Source organism: Cokeromyces recurvatus, assembly GCF_025118155.1.
Source record: "Cokeromyces recurvatus strain NRRL 2243 chromosome Unknown BX663scaffold_13, whole genome shotgun sequence".
Classification (NCBI taxonomy): domain Eukaryota; kingdom Fungi; phylum Mucoromycota; class Mucoromycetes; order Mucorales; family Mucoraceae; genus Cokeromyces; species Cokeromyces recurvatus.
In genome coordinates, this window is record NW_026251399.1 from 226,523 (window position 1) to 240,023 (window position 13,501).

A 13,501-nucleotide genomic window follows, 5' to 3' on the forward strand; every position below is an offset into this window, starting at 1 on the left:
ACATTTATACATATATAAAAGCTCGGATATAGAGATGGATAGTAATAATGCTAACATTATAATTACATTAATACACGGTGTGAAATGCCCAAAGATGAATAGAGGTTAAAAGAAGTTATATTTAAATATATGTGTATGTACTGAAAAAATAAAAAATAAAAAAGCTTCGTAATTCTTATTTATTAGAAGCGAGGTTAGCATTAGCATTTATCCTCGTTTGTAAAAGCTGTAATGATCAAAGATGCTCGCTATAAATAAAATGTCAAAATCATTTTTTATTGGTTGCTTTTTTTTTTTTTTTTTTTTTTTTTTTTTTTTTTTTTTTTTTTTTTTTTTTTTTGTCTTGGATTTAGGTTAAAAATAATATGCAGATTTGCTTCTTTTTTTTTTTTTAAAAAAAACAAAAAAATTAATAATATTATGTCATACATGACAAAAGATCAACTTGGTAAATTATGTTGGGTAATCTTTATTTTGTAAATTAACAATCCTAAATGATAGAGAGCTATCTTAAAGGTTTACCTTCAAGCAAAACAAGACCGAAATTAACAACCGAATACAGCCAAGCTAAAAATGATCTCATTCTTCCCATGAAAGACTTATCCATTGAAGAAGGTCAAACAATCCAAGATAAAATAAAGCGTCTTCAATCTGCTTCAGGGACTCTCATAGATACACTTCCCCAAACGCCAAAGCCTCATTCCGACTCAAAGCAATCCAAGCATATAGATCCTTTTGAAGCTACTTTATATTCAAGACCATCTTTTTCTCATCAGAAACAGGCTTATCCAATGCCTTCCTCATCACAAAAGCAGTCATCACCCATAACTCCTACTCCATTGTCGTCTACATCTTCTGCTATACCTACCGATTCTCACCCACCAAAACTCGAGCAAGATAAAGTACGCACATTAAATCCTATTTATGCAGGATTAGATTGTCCTGCTTGTCATAAACCGATTGAAGGATCTGTTGTATCTGCCATGAACGCAATTTGGCATGCGGGTTGCTTTAAATGTCATACCTGCCAGAAAACTTTAGAAAATGAACAATATTTTGAAAAAGATGGGAAGCCTTATTGTAGTAGAGATTATCGAGATTCATTTAGTTTACGTTGTGACTATTGCCATGAGCCTATTATTCAGGTATAGCATATTATTTTCCTTAAATATATATATATATATATATATACATATATACATAAATACATAGAAAACTAAGCAAATAGTCTACTAGAAATCAATTAGCGCCCTAGGCAAGCATTATCATGAAGGACATTTTTGTTGTACATTATGTAAAAAGCCATTTGGTAATAATAATTCGTTCTTATTACATGAAGAAAAGCCTTATTGTCAGGAGGATTATTTGAAAGTATGCGGTAAGAAATGTGGAGGATGTGGAGAATATATTTTAGGTGAATATGTGAATGCCTTAGATCAAAGTTGGCACAAGCATTGTTTTACTTGTGCAGTAACGTATCCATACTATTTTGTCTCAAGCCATGGTCTAATACGGATTTATTAGGATTGTAAAAAACCATTTAGAAATGGTACATTTTTAGTACATAAAAATAGGCCTTATTGTGAAGAACATTACCATCATCATCAACAACAACAGCAGCAGCAGCAACAACAACAACAACAACAACAACAAAAGAAAATACCTCCACCTATTCTTAAACCAAAGCCTATTATTCAACAAAAGAAAAGCACTACCACTAATGAAACAAGGCTGAATAATGACGTTAAGAGAAATGTGAAAATCTGTCATTATTGTCATGATATCATTAAAGAGGCATCTGCTAGTGCGCTTGGCCAAGACTATCATATTCATCACTTTCAATGTTCTCGATGTAATAGACTGTTGTCTTCTCGAGTTCCAGGTAATTACAAGAATATATACACAATTTAGCATTTTATTTTATTTAATTGTCTTTATTAGGCATGTGGCAAGGCGATGAACACGGCGAACTAATCTGCAAAATGTGTGCTTTTAATGAAAAAAAAAACCAGCATTAATTAGGCATATAATTTATGACTTTATTATAATCCTTTAAATATAAATATATACATAAAAATATAATAAGGACACTTTCTCTCTTTCTCTCTACCATTATTATACACTAAATTATTGAAATTCTGGCTTTAATTCAAGTGTACGTGTATTAGGATCCGAGGATCTATTACTCTTGGCTACCTTTCTTAATAAGGTAGTAATAATATCACGATTACGGGGATCTTTCTTGATACGTTTTCTAAAGCTCATAAGGAATTCTTTAGTCGTCATAATCTTACCACGTAAAGTATTAATCACTTCTTGTTCAGTAATAAGCCCAGCCTCATCTGATGAAGTTGTTGATGTCGTGGTCTTTTTATGCTTGTTACTATCTGTCATAGATCCACCTGATATTTCTTCCATTTTACGTTTCTTATTAATATCTTTATGAGGTGATGAGGGACTAGCTAAAGAAGGAGATCTAGGACGCATCTGTGAAGTTGTATTGACAGGCGAAGAAGGTCTGTTAGGAGAAATAGATCCTTCCTTTTTGATTTGGAATGATGGCGATCCTGGGCGACTAATAGGCTTTGATAATTCTTCCTTTTTAATTTTAGTCATCTTTTTTGGTATGTTGGGTTTAACTGTTGCTGTAGCCTTCTTCTTTGGTGGCATCATATTATTTTTTTTTTCTTTTTCATTCTCTTCATTTTGCTCCTCATCGTTTTGATCTGATTCAACTTCATCGGCCTATGTACGTAGATTAAGTATAATCAAAGTAAAATATGAATATATAAATAAAAATAACTTACACTAGAAGCATATGGATCTTCATCATCATCACTTTCATAAGCACGATTCTTTTCAAGATCACGAACTAATTTACGTAATTGCTAAATAATTCTTAAATGTTAGTCATCTATAATTTATAAACGTAATTAGACAGGTTCATACCTTGCCTTCAGATGTTAACTTATTATTGTCTTCAAATTCATCAACATCATCCTGTTGTCCACCTGTAATTGAATAGTCCTTAATTTCTTTCTTGATACGATCCTATATACCAAGCATACATAAAATAAATACACGAGCGAATAATAAGAAAAGGTGGATTTACTTTACCTTGCTATCTCTAACATCTTCATCTTCTAATTCATGCTCTCCAGTACCCTCTTCATCATCTTGGAATACATCATCAAAGTCAAGATCGTCCATATCAGAATCTTGTCTACCACCTTCATCGTCTGAACCGCCTCTACTATAATAATACGTAAGTATATTATATGTATGTATGTATATATTCTCTTACTTATTATCACCCGTATCAACAATTTTGAACTTCCTTGAAGGATTGGCATCAGCTTCAGAATTAGAATTCTCACTTTCACGCTTTAACATCATCCATCTACCATTTTCACGTTTTTGTTGCTTCTTTAACTGTATACAAAACGATGATTAAATAATTCAAAAGTTATACACTAGTATAAATAAATAAACAAACCTGCTCTTCAGCCTCTTCTAGTGATAAGGTCTTAAAGTTACGTTTTGGTTGAAACTTATACCATTTATCAACAGGGACTACTTTGAAACCACTTTCCTATAAATTGTATCCAGTATGTGTATTTTTTTTTAAATAATTTCTAATAAGCATTTAAAGATAATATTTACAGTCAAGACAAAGAATACGTAAGCTGAACGTTGGCCACCTTCATAGGTTCCAGTAAAACTATTTTGACCGTCATAATCCTCTAGTATCCAAGGTCTATGTTCTTGTTCTTTAATCTCTCTTGTATCCTCCTTTGCCAGATAAATTTGTTTAGTTCTCTTTTTAAATAACATTTGCTTGTTTCGAGTAGCACCCCCCAAGGGAGCAATTAAAGAAGTATCTGCACCCGTCTTGGGGCCATGATGAGTAGGTGTTGGAACTTCATTTAATTCTTCTGTTTGAGTTGGCAAATTACCAGCCATAATAGCAGCAGCATTAGCAGCAGCAGCAGCAGCTTTAGCAGCTTTAGCAGCGTTTTGTGCATTCAAATTTTGAATGTATTGACGATAGGGAACAAAATTAGTTTCTTTACGATGTAATTTGACGGGTCGTGCAAAGTTTTTTGGATCGATTGCTTTATTGGTTTTGAAATCCATCAAGTGATGTTGTCCTCGTTTTGCAACTGACATGAGATGAAACTCATTAAATGTAATATCAGCTGCTTGTTGCTGTTGTTGTTGTTGCTGTTGTTGTTGAAATTGTCGCTGTTGAAGCACACGCTGTGGAACAACGCCTGGACGTAAGGGAGCACCTACACGACGAGGAACAGGGGTTCGTGCTTTCCCTTTATCCAAACGTGAAGTGTTATAGATGCTAGACATGATTATTATAAGTTTATTATAGAATAAAATAAAGAATAAAAAGAGAAAAAAAAAATTATAAATTTGTATATTTTGACCAATTATAGTTTCTTTTCTAAAATAATAATGATAATAAGAATAATTCAAAAAAAAAAAAAAAAAAAAAAAAAAAAAAAAAAAAAACGTGACGTACATGACACACTTTCATTTACTTTCCTGTTAAATATGTAGAAAGAGTGTAAATCTATTTTTTTTTTTATTAAATTAACAGTAGAATAAATAGATTCTCTCAACATTACTCATTCCCCCCCTTTCTCTCCCATTGAAAATTAGTAGAATATACCCATTACAAAAACCAAGACAAGTATATTTTTTTCATTGATTCCAATGATATAATATAAACTATACAAAAATATGATAATAAAAAGAAAAATAGCTAGAATAGTTGTCGTATTCCTTTATTTTCTTTACTTTATTTTTTTACAAGTTAATTTACTATAGTCATTAAACAGAAAGAGGATAAATTAGTTTAATTAAACTGTATACATTTTCTTTTTTTTTGAATTCAATCTTATTTTACCTGCTTCATAGCTTCCTTCTTTCCCTTACGTTCAAGAATGGCAAGACGAGACTTATCCAACTTGAGCTTGGTAACAACAACCTTGGAGGCAGAGATACCAATGGGAGCAGTGGCACCGTTAACCTTTTCACGGGCAACACGATCAATGTGAATGACCCACTTCTTACGGTAGACTTGAGTGATCTTACCCTCACGGCCCTTGTAGGTACCACGGACAACCATAACTTCATCATCCTTACGAACAGGGATGGAACGAACGTTGTACTTTTCGCGAAGTTCCTTGGACAAAGGAGCACTCATGATCTTACGACGAACATCAGAGGGAGCAGTGAAATGAGCCTTTCTGCTCTTTCTACGGGAGGAGCTAACATCTAAGCAGAAATTAAGGTTAACATCCAAGTAGCTTTAAGGAAAAAAAAAGTTTGTTTTTTTTAAAAAAAAATGAGATGGCATATTGTTATAGATAATGTGTATATGTATATGTCTTTCTGTATATGTGTGCGTGCGAGTGCGAGTGCGTGTGTACATGTGTACGTGTGTGTATATATGTATGTATGTATGTATGTATGTATGTATGTATGTGTGTGTATGTGTGTATGTGTGTGTGTGTATGTCTGCGTATACACATATATATATAGACTCTAAAGGGTCAAAACTGTATTGACATAATGCTTGACATTGTTCAATTGACATGCAGTGTATTTTATATGCACACATATATAATAATTCAATTGTGTTGACTGTTCGTTGAATCTTCTTTTAATATCCATCTCATTTTTAAAACAAACATAAATCTATTGATTGATGAATCCATCTTACCAGCAGAGAACTTCATCTTTCTTGTATAACGTAGGATGGAAAATAAAAAGGGAAGATCTTAAAGGATTGCTTTGATATTGTTCAAACCTAAGCACCCCCACGCCTCTGTCTTCTCTGTCTGGCCAAACTCTCAAACGCACACGTAAATTCATCATTTTGAATCAGGAAACATTTTTCCGGTCCGGATAATTTTAGTTATTTCTCGGACTTTTTTTTTTTTTTTTTTTTTTCAGGAAAAAAAAAGTACACATATAATGTAGTGGTAGTAGACAACAACAATAATAATGATAGAAAACTATAATCAAAAAAGACACATCATTCTATTATCAATTCTTATTTATGATTGCGTATTAAATATAGCATTTCATTACGTCATTTTAAAAGTCTAATTCACTACTTGTTATATTAATACTACAAAAGGTCTTGATGGGAATAAAGATATTATGATACTTTGACATAATTCAATTCAAAGAAATGTTTATGAGCTGTAATAAGAAGAGTTGACCTTTCTAGTTATTAATACAACCTTTTAAAATAAAGAGTTGAAATAATAGTGTCATGAATAACACATTATAGCCCCCTTTTCATCTAGTGAAAGGGTGTCAAGATAACTACAGGTAATAGAATTACTATTATTCCTAGAAATAACATCTAGATCTAAGGGAATTCATTGAATTTATTACAGCAGTCGTCTTTTAAACAACGTTTGATTTTCTTCTCTGCCAGATTCTTACTGAGATTGAATTTTTTTTTTTTTTTTTTTTTTTTTTTTTTTGTTCAAAAGCTTATAATTTTTTTTTTTTTTTAAAAAACATTTAATTCTTTTCTCTCTCTCTCTCTCTTTTACTATATATATTATGAGTACAGAACAAGAACTTCTTAAAGCCAAAAGCTCAATCCAATCAGCTTTAGAAAAAGATAATGTTCAAGTAAATACTGAACAGTTTTTTTTTTTATTTTTATTTTATTTTTTTTTTTTAAAAAATTCTTTTGTTTTATGTATTCATGTTCATTCTATATAGACTTGCTTAGATATTTTGGAATCTTTACAAAAAATTAAAGTGACAGGCGAAGTGTTAAAAGTAAAAAAATAAAAAAATAAATAAATAAATATATACAAATATCTATGTTTATTTATTTAGTTTAGAATGTATAAATTTACACAAAATTCACATTAATAGAAAACGGATATTGGCAAAATTGTTGGCAAATTAAGATCACATAAAGATACAAAGCTATCTATTAAAGCAAAATCAGTTGTTAAGAAATGGAAAGAAGACGTGCTTCGTAATTCAACTAATAATAATACCACTAGTTCTGCTATTAATACACCAACTATAACACCACCTACTTCTAAAAAGATTTCACCTTCTTCATCTCAAGCTTCTTCACCAAAGACACCTTCAATCGAAGGTCCACCTCGTACTATGAAATCAGATGAAGTCACTTTTCATTCAACAGGAAATGGTCCTCGTGATAAAACAATTGAGCTTATCTATAACTCTATTGCCTTTGGATGTGGAGCAGGTAAGTAAATAGAATAGAATAGAATAGAAATCAGTAAAGGTTGGGAACTCATCATCTTCTTCTTCTTTTTTTTTTCTTTAGATTCAGATTTATTAATAAAGCGAGCATTAGCTATCGAAAAGACACTCTATTTAGAATACAATGATGTCAATCAAAACTATAAGAACAAGGTACGATCACTTGCTCTTAATCTTAAGAATAAGAATAATCCAGGATTACGTGAAAGTGTTGTGAGTGGTGAATTATCAGTTAGTAAACTATGCAAGATGGGGGTAGAAGAAATGGCATCTGAAGAGGCACAAGCACGTGATCGTAAATTAGCTGAAGAAGCCCTCTTTAAGGCAAGAGGTGCTGGATCTGCTCAAGCAGAGACTGATATGTTCAAATGTGGTAAATGTGGCGGTAGAAAATGTACCTATTTCCAAATGCAAACTCGAAGTGCAGATGAACCTATGACTACCTTTGTTACTTGTGTTGGTTGCGGTAATCATTGGAAGTTCTGTTAAATTACATTATTACATATACAAAAATAGAGAAGAAAGCATTAAAATAAACATATAAACTTTTTTTTTTTTTTTTTTTGTTCATAGAGCATAAAGATGTTTAAATATGTGTGTTGTCTTTATTATTAGTATTATTATTATTATTGTTATTTATTTGTTGTTGTTGTTGTTGTTGTTGCTCTTGGTTATTCTTTAATGCTGCAATCTCAGCAGCAGCTTAAAAAAAAAAAAATTGTTAATACAAATTGAAAACATTCATTTTACATATGACATACTTAAAAAACGTCCATCAGGTCCTCGAGGTCTCGACATGGCATGTCTGTGACGACTTTCATGAAGATAAGGTTTTCTATTTCTTGCAATTTTATATTGTTCTTCTAATTTAAAACGCGCCATTCTACGTTTTAAAATACGATGATACTGTTTTGCATTTACATAAACGGGTTCTTCTTCAGTAGTAGTGGTTGTATTCCCTACAATAGAATGAGATTGTTGTTGTGGAACATGTAATGAAGGTGTTAGTTGTTGTTGTTGTTGTGTATGATTATTATGAAGTGAATGCATAACTTGTGCTATAGCTGCTGTCACTGCATCTTGTGGGCTAATCTTCATTTTTTTTTTTAAAAAAAAAAAATAAAAAAAGGATTAATCATTATTAATAAAGCGTTATCTACATGTGTATAAAAAACAACATGCACTTACTTGCTGTCCTATGTGTTTATCATTGTCGACTGTTGGAGATATAGTAGAAGTAGTAGTGTTTGTTGTTCTTGTTGTTGGTGTAGGGGAAGATGTAGATGTAGTCTATTGGTCAATGTTAGTTTTGTCTTTGATATAAGAAACTTGTTTATGATTTACCATTTTGTATTAATTTATTTATACAAGATTCATATAAAATGAATACATGTATTTAAAACAATATATCTATTTGAAAAAAAAAAAAAAAAAAAAAAAAAAAAAAAAATAACCGCAACAACAACAACAGTGACAAAAAAAAAAAAAAAAAAAAAAAAAAAATGCAGACACACACAAAATTTTTATTTTTATGTCAGCTTCTTGTTACATTCATGTCAAGAGTATAAAAAATAAAATCTTTTGTATTATAAATAATTTAATTCTAAAATACGCATATATTTTACAAAACGAATAAATAACTATTGTCTTTTTTATTTATTTATTTATTAAAAGAATAAATTATAAAGAGGGTAATAAAGATGTTCTAAATGTTATTTTTTTTTTTTTTTTTTTGCTTAATAGTCTTCGTCAAATTCAGTAAGATAAAGATATGATTGATCACTGTGATCATTATGAGAGATGTGGCTAGGCAATTGAACAACCCACTTGGTCTTGGTAAAAGTAATAGTATGAGAGAGATCATATTCTTGATTTGATAGTCCTCTATGATTATGGATACCACAATCTTTATCTGCTTGCATATTGTATTCAAATCCACTGTCACTGCCACTGCCACTGCCACTACCACTACCACTACCACTACCACTACGACTGCCACTACCACTACCACTACCACTGCCACTACCACTGCCACTACCACTGCCACTCATTCCATTTTTGTTACTTTCAATACCGTGTCCATAAAAGTCCATATCATCTTTATATGAGTCTTTATCATCTTCACTTGTCTCCTCTTTAGATTCATATCCTTGTTGGCGATATCTTCCACGAGTACCCTTCTTCTTATTATTATTATTGTTCTCCTTCTTATGGAAAGAAACATCTGCATGATCCATGATACGAATAGCAGCTGTACCAGCATTATAAGGACCAACAGCCTTAATGGTAATCTTGTGTTGTCCTTTAGCCAAATCAAAGACACCTCTACTGAAACGTTCATCATCAAGTGCCTCTTGAGGGGTGGCCATAAAGACTTGATCATCCTTTATGTTATCTACTTGTGATGTAAGGCCCAAGGAGGCACCATTGTCAAAGACTTCGAACATATCACCACGATTCTTATAATCAGTAATTTGAATACGTGCATTATCCTCAAGATTAAAGTCAAAGGATTCAACAGCAAAGACATTATCACCTCTCCAACGGAAAGTAACAAATGTATTATTAAGTCCAACAGCATTATCCACAGTATTATCAGCAAAGGCATCATCAGCAGCAAAATTGACAGGATAAAAGTCTGTATTCTTTGTAGCCCATGCTGAAGCAGTAAAGAGAGCAATAGCAGTAAAAATAATAGAACGCATTATAAATTCAAGCACTAAATAAAAGCAAGATGGGAGGAGTTTTTTTTTCCCCTTTTTTCGTCTCTTTATAAATGATTCAAGACCTTTTTTTTTTTTGTTGTTTATTATTGTTCACTTCAGTCAAGTCTTAAAGATTTCTTATATTATGATTAATGCTCGTCTTGATTTAAATATTTTCATTCTTTAAATGCATATAGCATTTGTATATACAACGAATAAAATGGCTAACCTATGCATACTAACTACTATTTATATACATAATAAACGTATATACAATAATAACCTTTTATTTAATAATCATACATTATCTATTAAAATAAAATAAAATAAAAAGACATAGGCTTATAAAGAGCTTAACATGTTATGCTATTTACTTGCTGACAAACATAAAATAAAAATGAGCTTGCTATATAACTTTAAAGTTATTATACCAGTGATCGTCATATTGTTATATGTTATTTTCCTTCTTTTTTTTTTACAGTCACATAATAAAGAAAATATATCTTATGACGAAGGACTTTAAAATTATATGATGAATAATTCTGTCCTAAGAAAAAAAAAAAAAAAAAAAGACGCGAGTATCTAATTGTTTATATACTTAACAATGAATCCTGTTTTCAAAGATTCCAAGACTGAACTTAAAGGTAAAAAGCTAAAAAAAAAGAAGCACCTTTTTCCAGATTTGTTCTTTTTTCTTTTCATTTTTAACCGATTTGTTTTTTAATTTGAAGATGATTCCATCTTGAGTTTAGTAACTACTTTGAGTCAAAACCTAGAAACAAATGATTGGACATCATCTATTAACATTTGCAAGACATTAGCTGACAACCTACGTGAACGTAAAGAAAGAAAGACACATTGATTTCAAATTAAACATAAATACTGATGGACTGTTTTATATAGCATCATTCCGTTCACCCTTAGGAGAATCAGGTCTTATTGAGACATTATCAAAACTATTAAAAATGGCTTCTGGAAAACAAACAGATTTTCAAATTCAGGCACTCCGGGTATTAGGCAATTTATGCTTTGATCATAGTAAATTAAAGTGAAACAAAAAAAAAAAAAAAAAAAAAAGGTATTCATATTTGTTTTTTCTTTTCTTTTTTTCTTTAGTGGATAATCGTAAAAGAGTGAAAGATGCTGGTATTTTTCCTATTATAGCACCTTATTTTGATAATAGGGATTTGCCTGATTTAATTCGTACTGCTTGTGGATTCTGTTTAAATAGTAGCATGGACTATGGTAAGTCATTATCAATAAAAAATAAAATAAAAAATAGGATAAATAATATTCACCCCCCCCTTTTTTTACTTCTTTTAAGCACCTATTCAAATTGAAATAGCAGAGACAGGAATAGCTGAAAAATTGATAGCTCTAATAGAGCCTGAAAAGGTAGATGATGGTTCTATTACATTGGCATTAAAGACTCTAGACAATTTAGTTGCAGAAGGTAATATAAAATAGTTCGTATAAAATTAAATACATGTTTATAATATAAAATTAGATAAGGCACGAAAAACTATTTCAACACCTTCAACTGTAAAGACTTATATGAATATGATTGAATATTATTTTAAATCTGGAGAATATATGGATGAGTTAGACAATATGGAAAATTTGGTAGACACTTTACTACAACTTATAATGGACGATGGTAATCATACTTTATATAAAAGACACTCATTCTAGCCTAGTTCATAACGAGGAATCTTGTATATATATATATATATATCTTTATAGATGATCTTCAGAATGAAATTATAGATATGAATGGTTTACCTACATTATTAGACTTTCTTGAATATTCAAAGGTCGAGAAGGATGACAAAGAGAGACTAGAAGATATACAAAAAACAGCTAGTAAAATCGCCATCTATGCTTCATCCACAGACTCAAAAATGAATGAATTATACGATACTCAACTTGAACGATTTTTAAATATGGCAAAAAATAATGAATCTGAAGTTGTACATCAATGTGCTGTTTATATTCTTGGAAATCTTGCAAGATCTGGTAAATAATACATATACAAGGTCTTCCTTGCTGAGAGCTGCATTTATTAATACTTTATATTATTAGATGAACATTGTATTGAGTTGGTCGAAAAACATCATTTATCTCAACTTTTATTAAATCTATATCAAACAACTGAAAATGCAACATTTCAATATGCAATTCTGGGCTGCTTAAAACATTTATGTCTTCCAACTGTAAATAAGGAAATGATTGGTAACAGTGATTGTATTGCAATTATAACTCCAGTACTTGATAAAGATATGCTTAAAAGAAATCAATTCCTTACAATTGGCATTTTAAAATTACTTGTTATGGGAAACTGTAAAGAAAGAAGAAGAAGAAAAAAAAGAATATGATTTATACTTTATAGGCGCTAATCAATTATTATTTTAATTGTAGACAAAAATGCTAAACAAGTCATTCAAGAAAATAATACATTATCACATGTCATATCTTTTATTAAAAGAGTAGATGATGTAGCAGCTAAAAGTGAAGCAACACGTATATTAACAAATCTTGTAAAAACGGTTTGGATCGAAAAGGATAATGCTGATTTAAAGATGAAATTAATGGAATTCAATATTATGGAACCTATTATAGAACTTGTTCGAATATCCACATTTTCTATTTTAAAAAACGATGGAATCATGGCTTTGACATTGATTTTTTCGGATCTAACTTTAGAGTCTGAATTAGATAAAGGTAAATGATGTGCATTATTAACTGAATGTAATCATAATACTAATAATAACAATAAAGCTTTACCTTTATTCGTTATTCATCATCATGAGGAAGATGAAGTGGATCAGAAGGAGAAAGTCGAACAACGTTCATTTTTTGAAGTGCTTATAGATGATATATGTTCAGAAAACAATGAAATTCCTATTCAAATTAAATGTAATGCTTGTGTATTACTTTGTAAAATAGTTGAAGCAGCTAAGAGGAGATCAGGTAACATAAAATTATATAAATATATGTATAGAGTATTAACACTGTTATAAGTGAGTCAAGACTTTAGTGATATCATTACAACTATTCGTGCGTTATCCTTAGATAGAATAGAAAAGTTAAATAGTGATCCAGAATTGTACAAGTATACAAGTACTTTAATGAAGTCACTGCAGCAATAAAGTATGTAAAGGAATAATGTATTTTCTAAATAAATGAGAAAAGAAAAAGTTTTGATAAAAAGAGAAATAGGCTATTAAATAATTGAGAATATATGATCATTACGTTGATAAAAAAAAATATATATATCAAGGTAATAGTTGAGAGTGAGATTTACATTGAAAGATGAAGGAGAGGTTTTTTCTTTTTTTTCTCAACTAAAACTACCCCCCTGAAGAAATCAAAGTCTCTGTAATTAACTTCCCTTTGGTTAATTTGTTCGCCAGTGATCTGTACCATTCTGCATAAAATGAAATTATCTATTTCACAAAATACTTTCTCCTTCTGTCAAACTTGTTAGTGTCAAATGGATGATATTCTTGTAA

At 30.5% G+C, this 13,501-nt stretch overlaps 7 protein-coding genes across 7 annotated transcripts; 3 read left to right on the forward strand and 4 right to left on the reverse strand.

Moving 5' to 3' along the window:
* Positions 1 to 791: 791 nt before the first annotated feature.
* Positions 792 to 2,018, forward strand: BX663DRAFT_435263 (uncharacterized protein; the record flags this gene model as incomplete). The annotated part of the gene is made up of 4 exons (XM_051523109.1): positions 792 to 1,145; positions 1,237 to 1,470; positions 1,525 to 1,882; positions 1,942 to 2,018. 4 exons carry the CDS (start codon positions 792 to 794, stop codon positions 2,016 to 2,018), a joined length of 1,023 nt encoding a protein of 340 aa, XP_051382628.1.
* A 7-nt stretch (positions 2,019 to 2,025) lies between these two features.
* Positions 2,026 to 4,494, reverse strand: BX663DRAFT_473038 (uncharacterized protein). Its single transcript, XM_051524188.1, has 7 exons — positions 3,664 to 4,494; positions 3,497 to 3,592; positions 3,305 to 3,432; positions 3,118 to 3,253; positions 2,950 to 3,051; positions 2,808 to 2,888; positions 2,026 to 2,745 (listed from the first exon to the last, which is right to left on the reverse strand). The coding sequence occupies exons 1-7, from the start codon at positions 4,360 to 4,362 to the stop codon at positions 2,128 to 2,130; spliced, it is 1,860 nt and encodes a 619-aa protein (XP_051382629.1). The 5' UTR covers positions 4,363 to 4,494; the 3' UTR covers positions 2,026 to 2,127.
* A 76-nt stretch (positions 4,495 to 4,570) lies between these two features.
* On the reverse strand, positions 4,571 to 5,836 carry BX663DRAFT_473039 (translation protein SH3-like domain-containing protein). The gene is made up of 3 exons (XM_051524189.1): positions 5,741 to 5,836; positions 4,922 to 5,292; positions 4,571 to 4,836 (listed from the first exon to the last, which is right to left on the reverse strand). Exons 1-3 carry the CDS (start codon positions 5,754 to 5,756, stop codon positions 4,834 to 4,836), a joined length of 390 nt encoding a protein of 129 aa, XP_051382630.1. The 5' UTR covers positions 5,757 to 5,836; the 3' UTR covers positions 4,571 to 4,833.
* Positions 5,837 to 6,575: 739 nt separating this feature from the next.
* BX663DRAFT_509960 (transcription elongation factor S-II) lies at positions 6,576 to 7,857 on the forward strand. The gene is made up of 4 exons (XM_051527697.1): positions 6,576 to 6,669; positions 6,763 to 6,822; positions 6,922 to 7,267; positions 7,349 to 7,857. The coding sequence occupies exons 1-4, from the start codon at positions 6,598 to 6,600 to the stop codon at positions 7,771 to 7,773; spliced, it is 903 nt and encodes a 300-aa protein (XP_051382631.1). The 5' UTR covers positions 6,576 to 6,597; the 3' UTR covers positions 7,774 to 7,857.
* A 13-nt stretch (positions 7,858 to 7,870) lies between these two features.
* On the reverse strand, positions 7,871 to 8,701 carry BX663DRAFT_561259 (CCAAT-binding transcription factor (CBF-B/NF-YA) subunit B-domain-containing protein; the record flags this gene model as incomplete). The annotated part of the gene is made up of 4 exons (XM_051531918.1): positions 8,629 to 8,701; positions 8,473 to 8,574; positions 8,046 to 8,376; positions 7,871 to 7,986 (listed from the first exon to the last, which is right to left on the reverse strand). Exons 1-4 carry the CDS (start codon positions 8,629 to 8,631, stop codon positions 7,871 to 7,873), a joined length of 552 nt encoding a protein of 183 aa, XP_051382632.1. The 5' UTR covers positions 8,632 to 8,701.
* Positions 8,702 to 9,020: 319 nt separating this feature from the next.
* On the reverse strand, positions 9,021 to 9,989 carry BX663DRAFT_486457 (uncharacterized protein; the record flags this gene model as incomplete). The annotated part of the gene is made up of 1 exon (XM_051524679.1): positions 9,021 to 9,989. The coding sequence occupies one exon, from the start codon at positions 9,987 to 9,989 to the stop codon at positions 9,021 to 9,023; it is 969 nt and encodes a 322-aa protein (XP_051382633.1).
* Positions 9,990 to 10,562: 573 nt separating this feature from the next.
* On the forward strand, positions 10,563 to 13,202 carry BX663DRAFT_454714 (armadillo-type protein). Its single transcript, XM_051523826.1, has 11 exons — positions 10,563 to 10,633; positions 10,721 to 10,828; positions 10,893 to 11,027; positions 11,106 to 11,234; positions 11,314 to 11,442; positions 11,497 to 11,646; positions 11,733 to 12,005; positions 12,072 to 12,329; positions 12,408 to 12,710; positions 12,768 to 12,959; positions 13,011 to 13,202. The coding sequence occupies exons 1-11, from the start codon at positions 10,594 to 10,596 to the stop codon at positions 13,136 to 13,138; spliced, it is 1,845 nt and encodes a 614-aa protein (XP_051382634.1). The 5' UTR covers positions 10,563 to 10,593; the 3' UTR covers positions 13,139 to 13,202.
* The last annotated feature ends 299 nt before the right edge of the window (positions 13,203 to 13,501 follow it).

What these genes read in the sequence shown, in the direction of transcription:
- BX663DRAFT_473038 (XM_051524188.1), bottom strand. Translation starts at nt 4,362, where the DNA reads ATGTCTAGCATCTATAACACTTCACGTTTGGATAAAGGGAAAGCACGA. An exon ending in TAGAAGAGGCTGAAGAGCAG is followed by an intron (nt 3,433 to 3,496) that starts GTTTGTTTATTT and finishes TTTTGTATACAG; the next exon opens with TTAAAGAAGCAACAAAAACG. An exon ending in AGTTAACATCTGAAGGCAAG is followed by an intron (nt 2,889 to 2,949) that starts GTATGAACCTGT and finishes AGAATTATTTAG; the next exon opens with CAATTACGTAAATTAGTTCG.
- BX663DRAFT_509960 (XM_051527697.1), top strand. Translation starts at nt 6,598, where the DNA reads ATGAGTACAGAACAAGAACTTCTTAAAGCCAAAAGCTCAATCCAATCA. An exon ending in TGACAGGCGAAGTGTTAAAA is followed by an intron (nt 6,823 to 6,921) that starts GTAAAAAAATAA and finishes TCACATTAATAG; the next exon opens with AAAACGGATATTGGCAAAAT. An exon ending in TGCCTTTGGATGTGGAGCAG is followed by an intron (nt 7,268 to 7,348) that starts GTAAGTAAATAG and finishes TTTTTTCTTTAG; the next exon opens with ATTCAGATTTATTAATAAAG.
- BX663DRAFT_454714 (XM_051523826.1), top strand. Translation starts at nt 10,594, where the DNA reads ATGAATCCTGTTTTCAAAGATTCCAAGACTGAACTTAAAG. An exon ending in TGGAAATCTTGCAAGATCTG is followed by an intron (nt 12,006 to 12,071) that starts GTAAATAATACA and finishes TTATATTATTAG; the next exon opens with ATGAACATTGTATTGAGTTG. An exon ending in ATTACTTGTTATGGGAAACT is followed by an intron (nt 12,330 to 12,407) that starts GTAAAGAAAGAA and finishes TTTTAATTGTAG; the next exon opens with ACAAAAATGCTAAACAAGTC.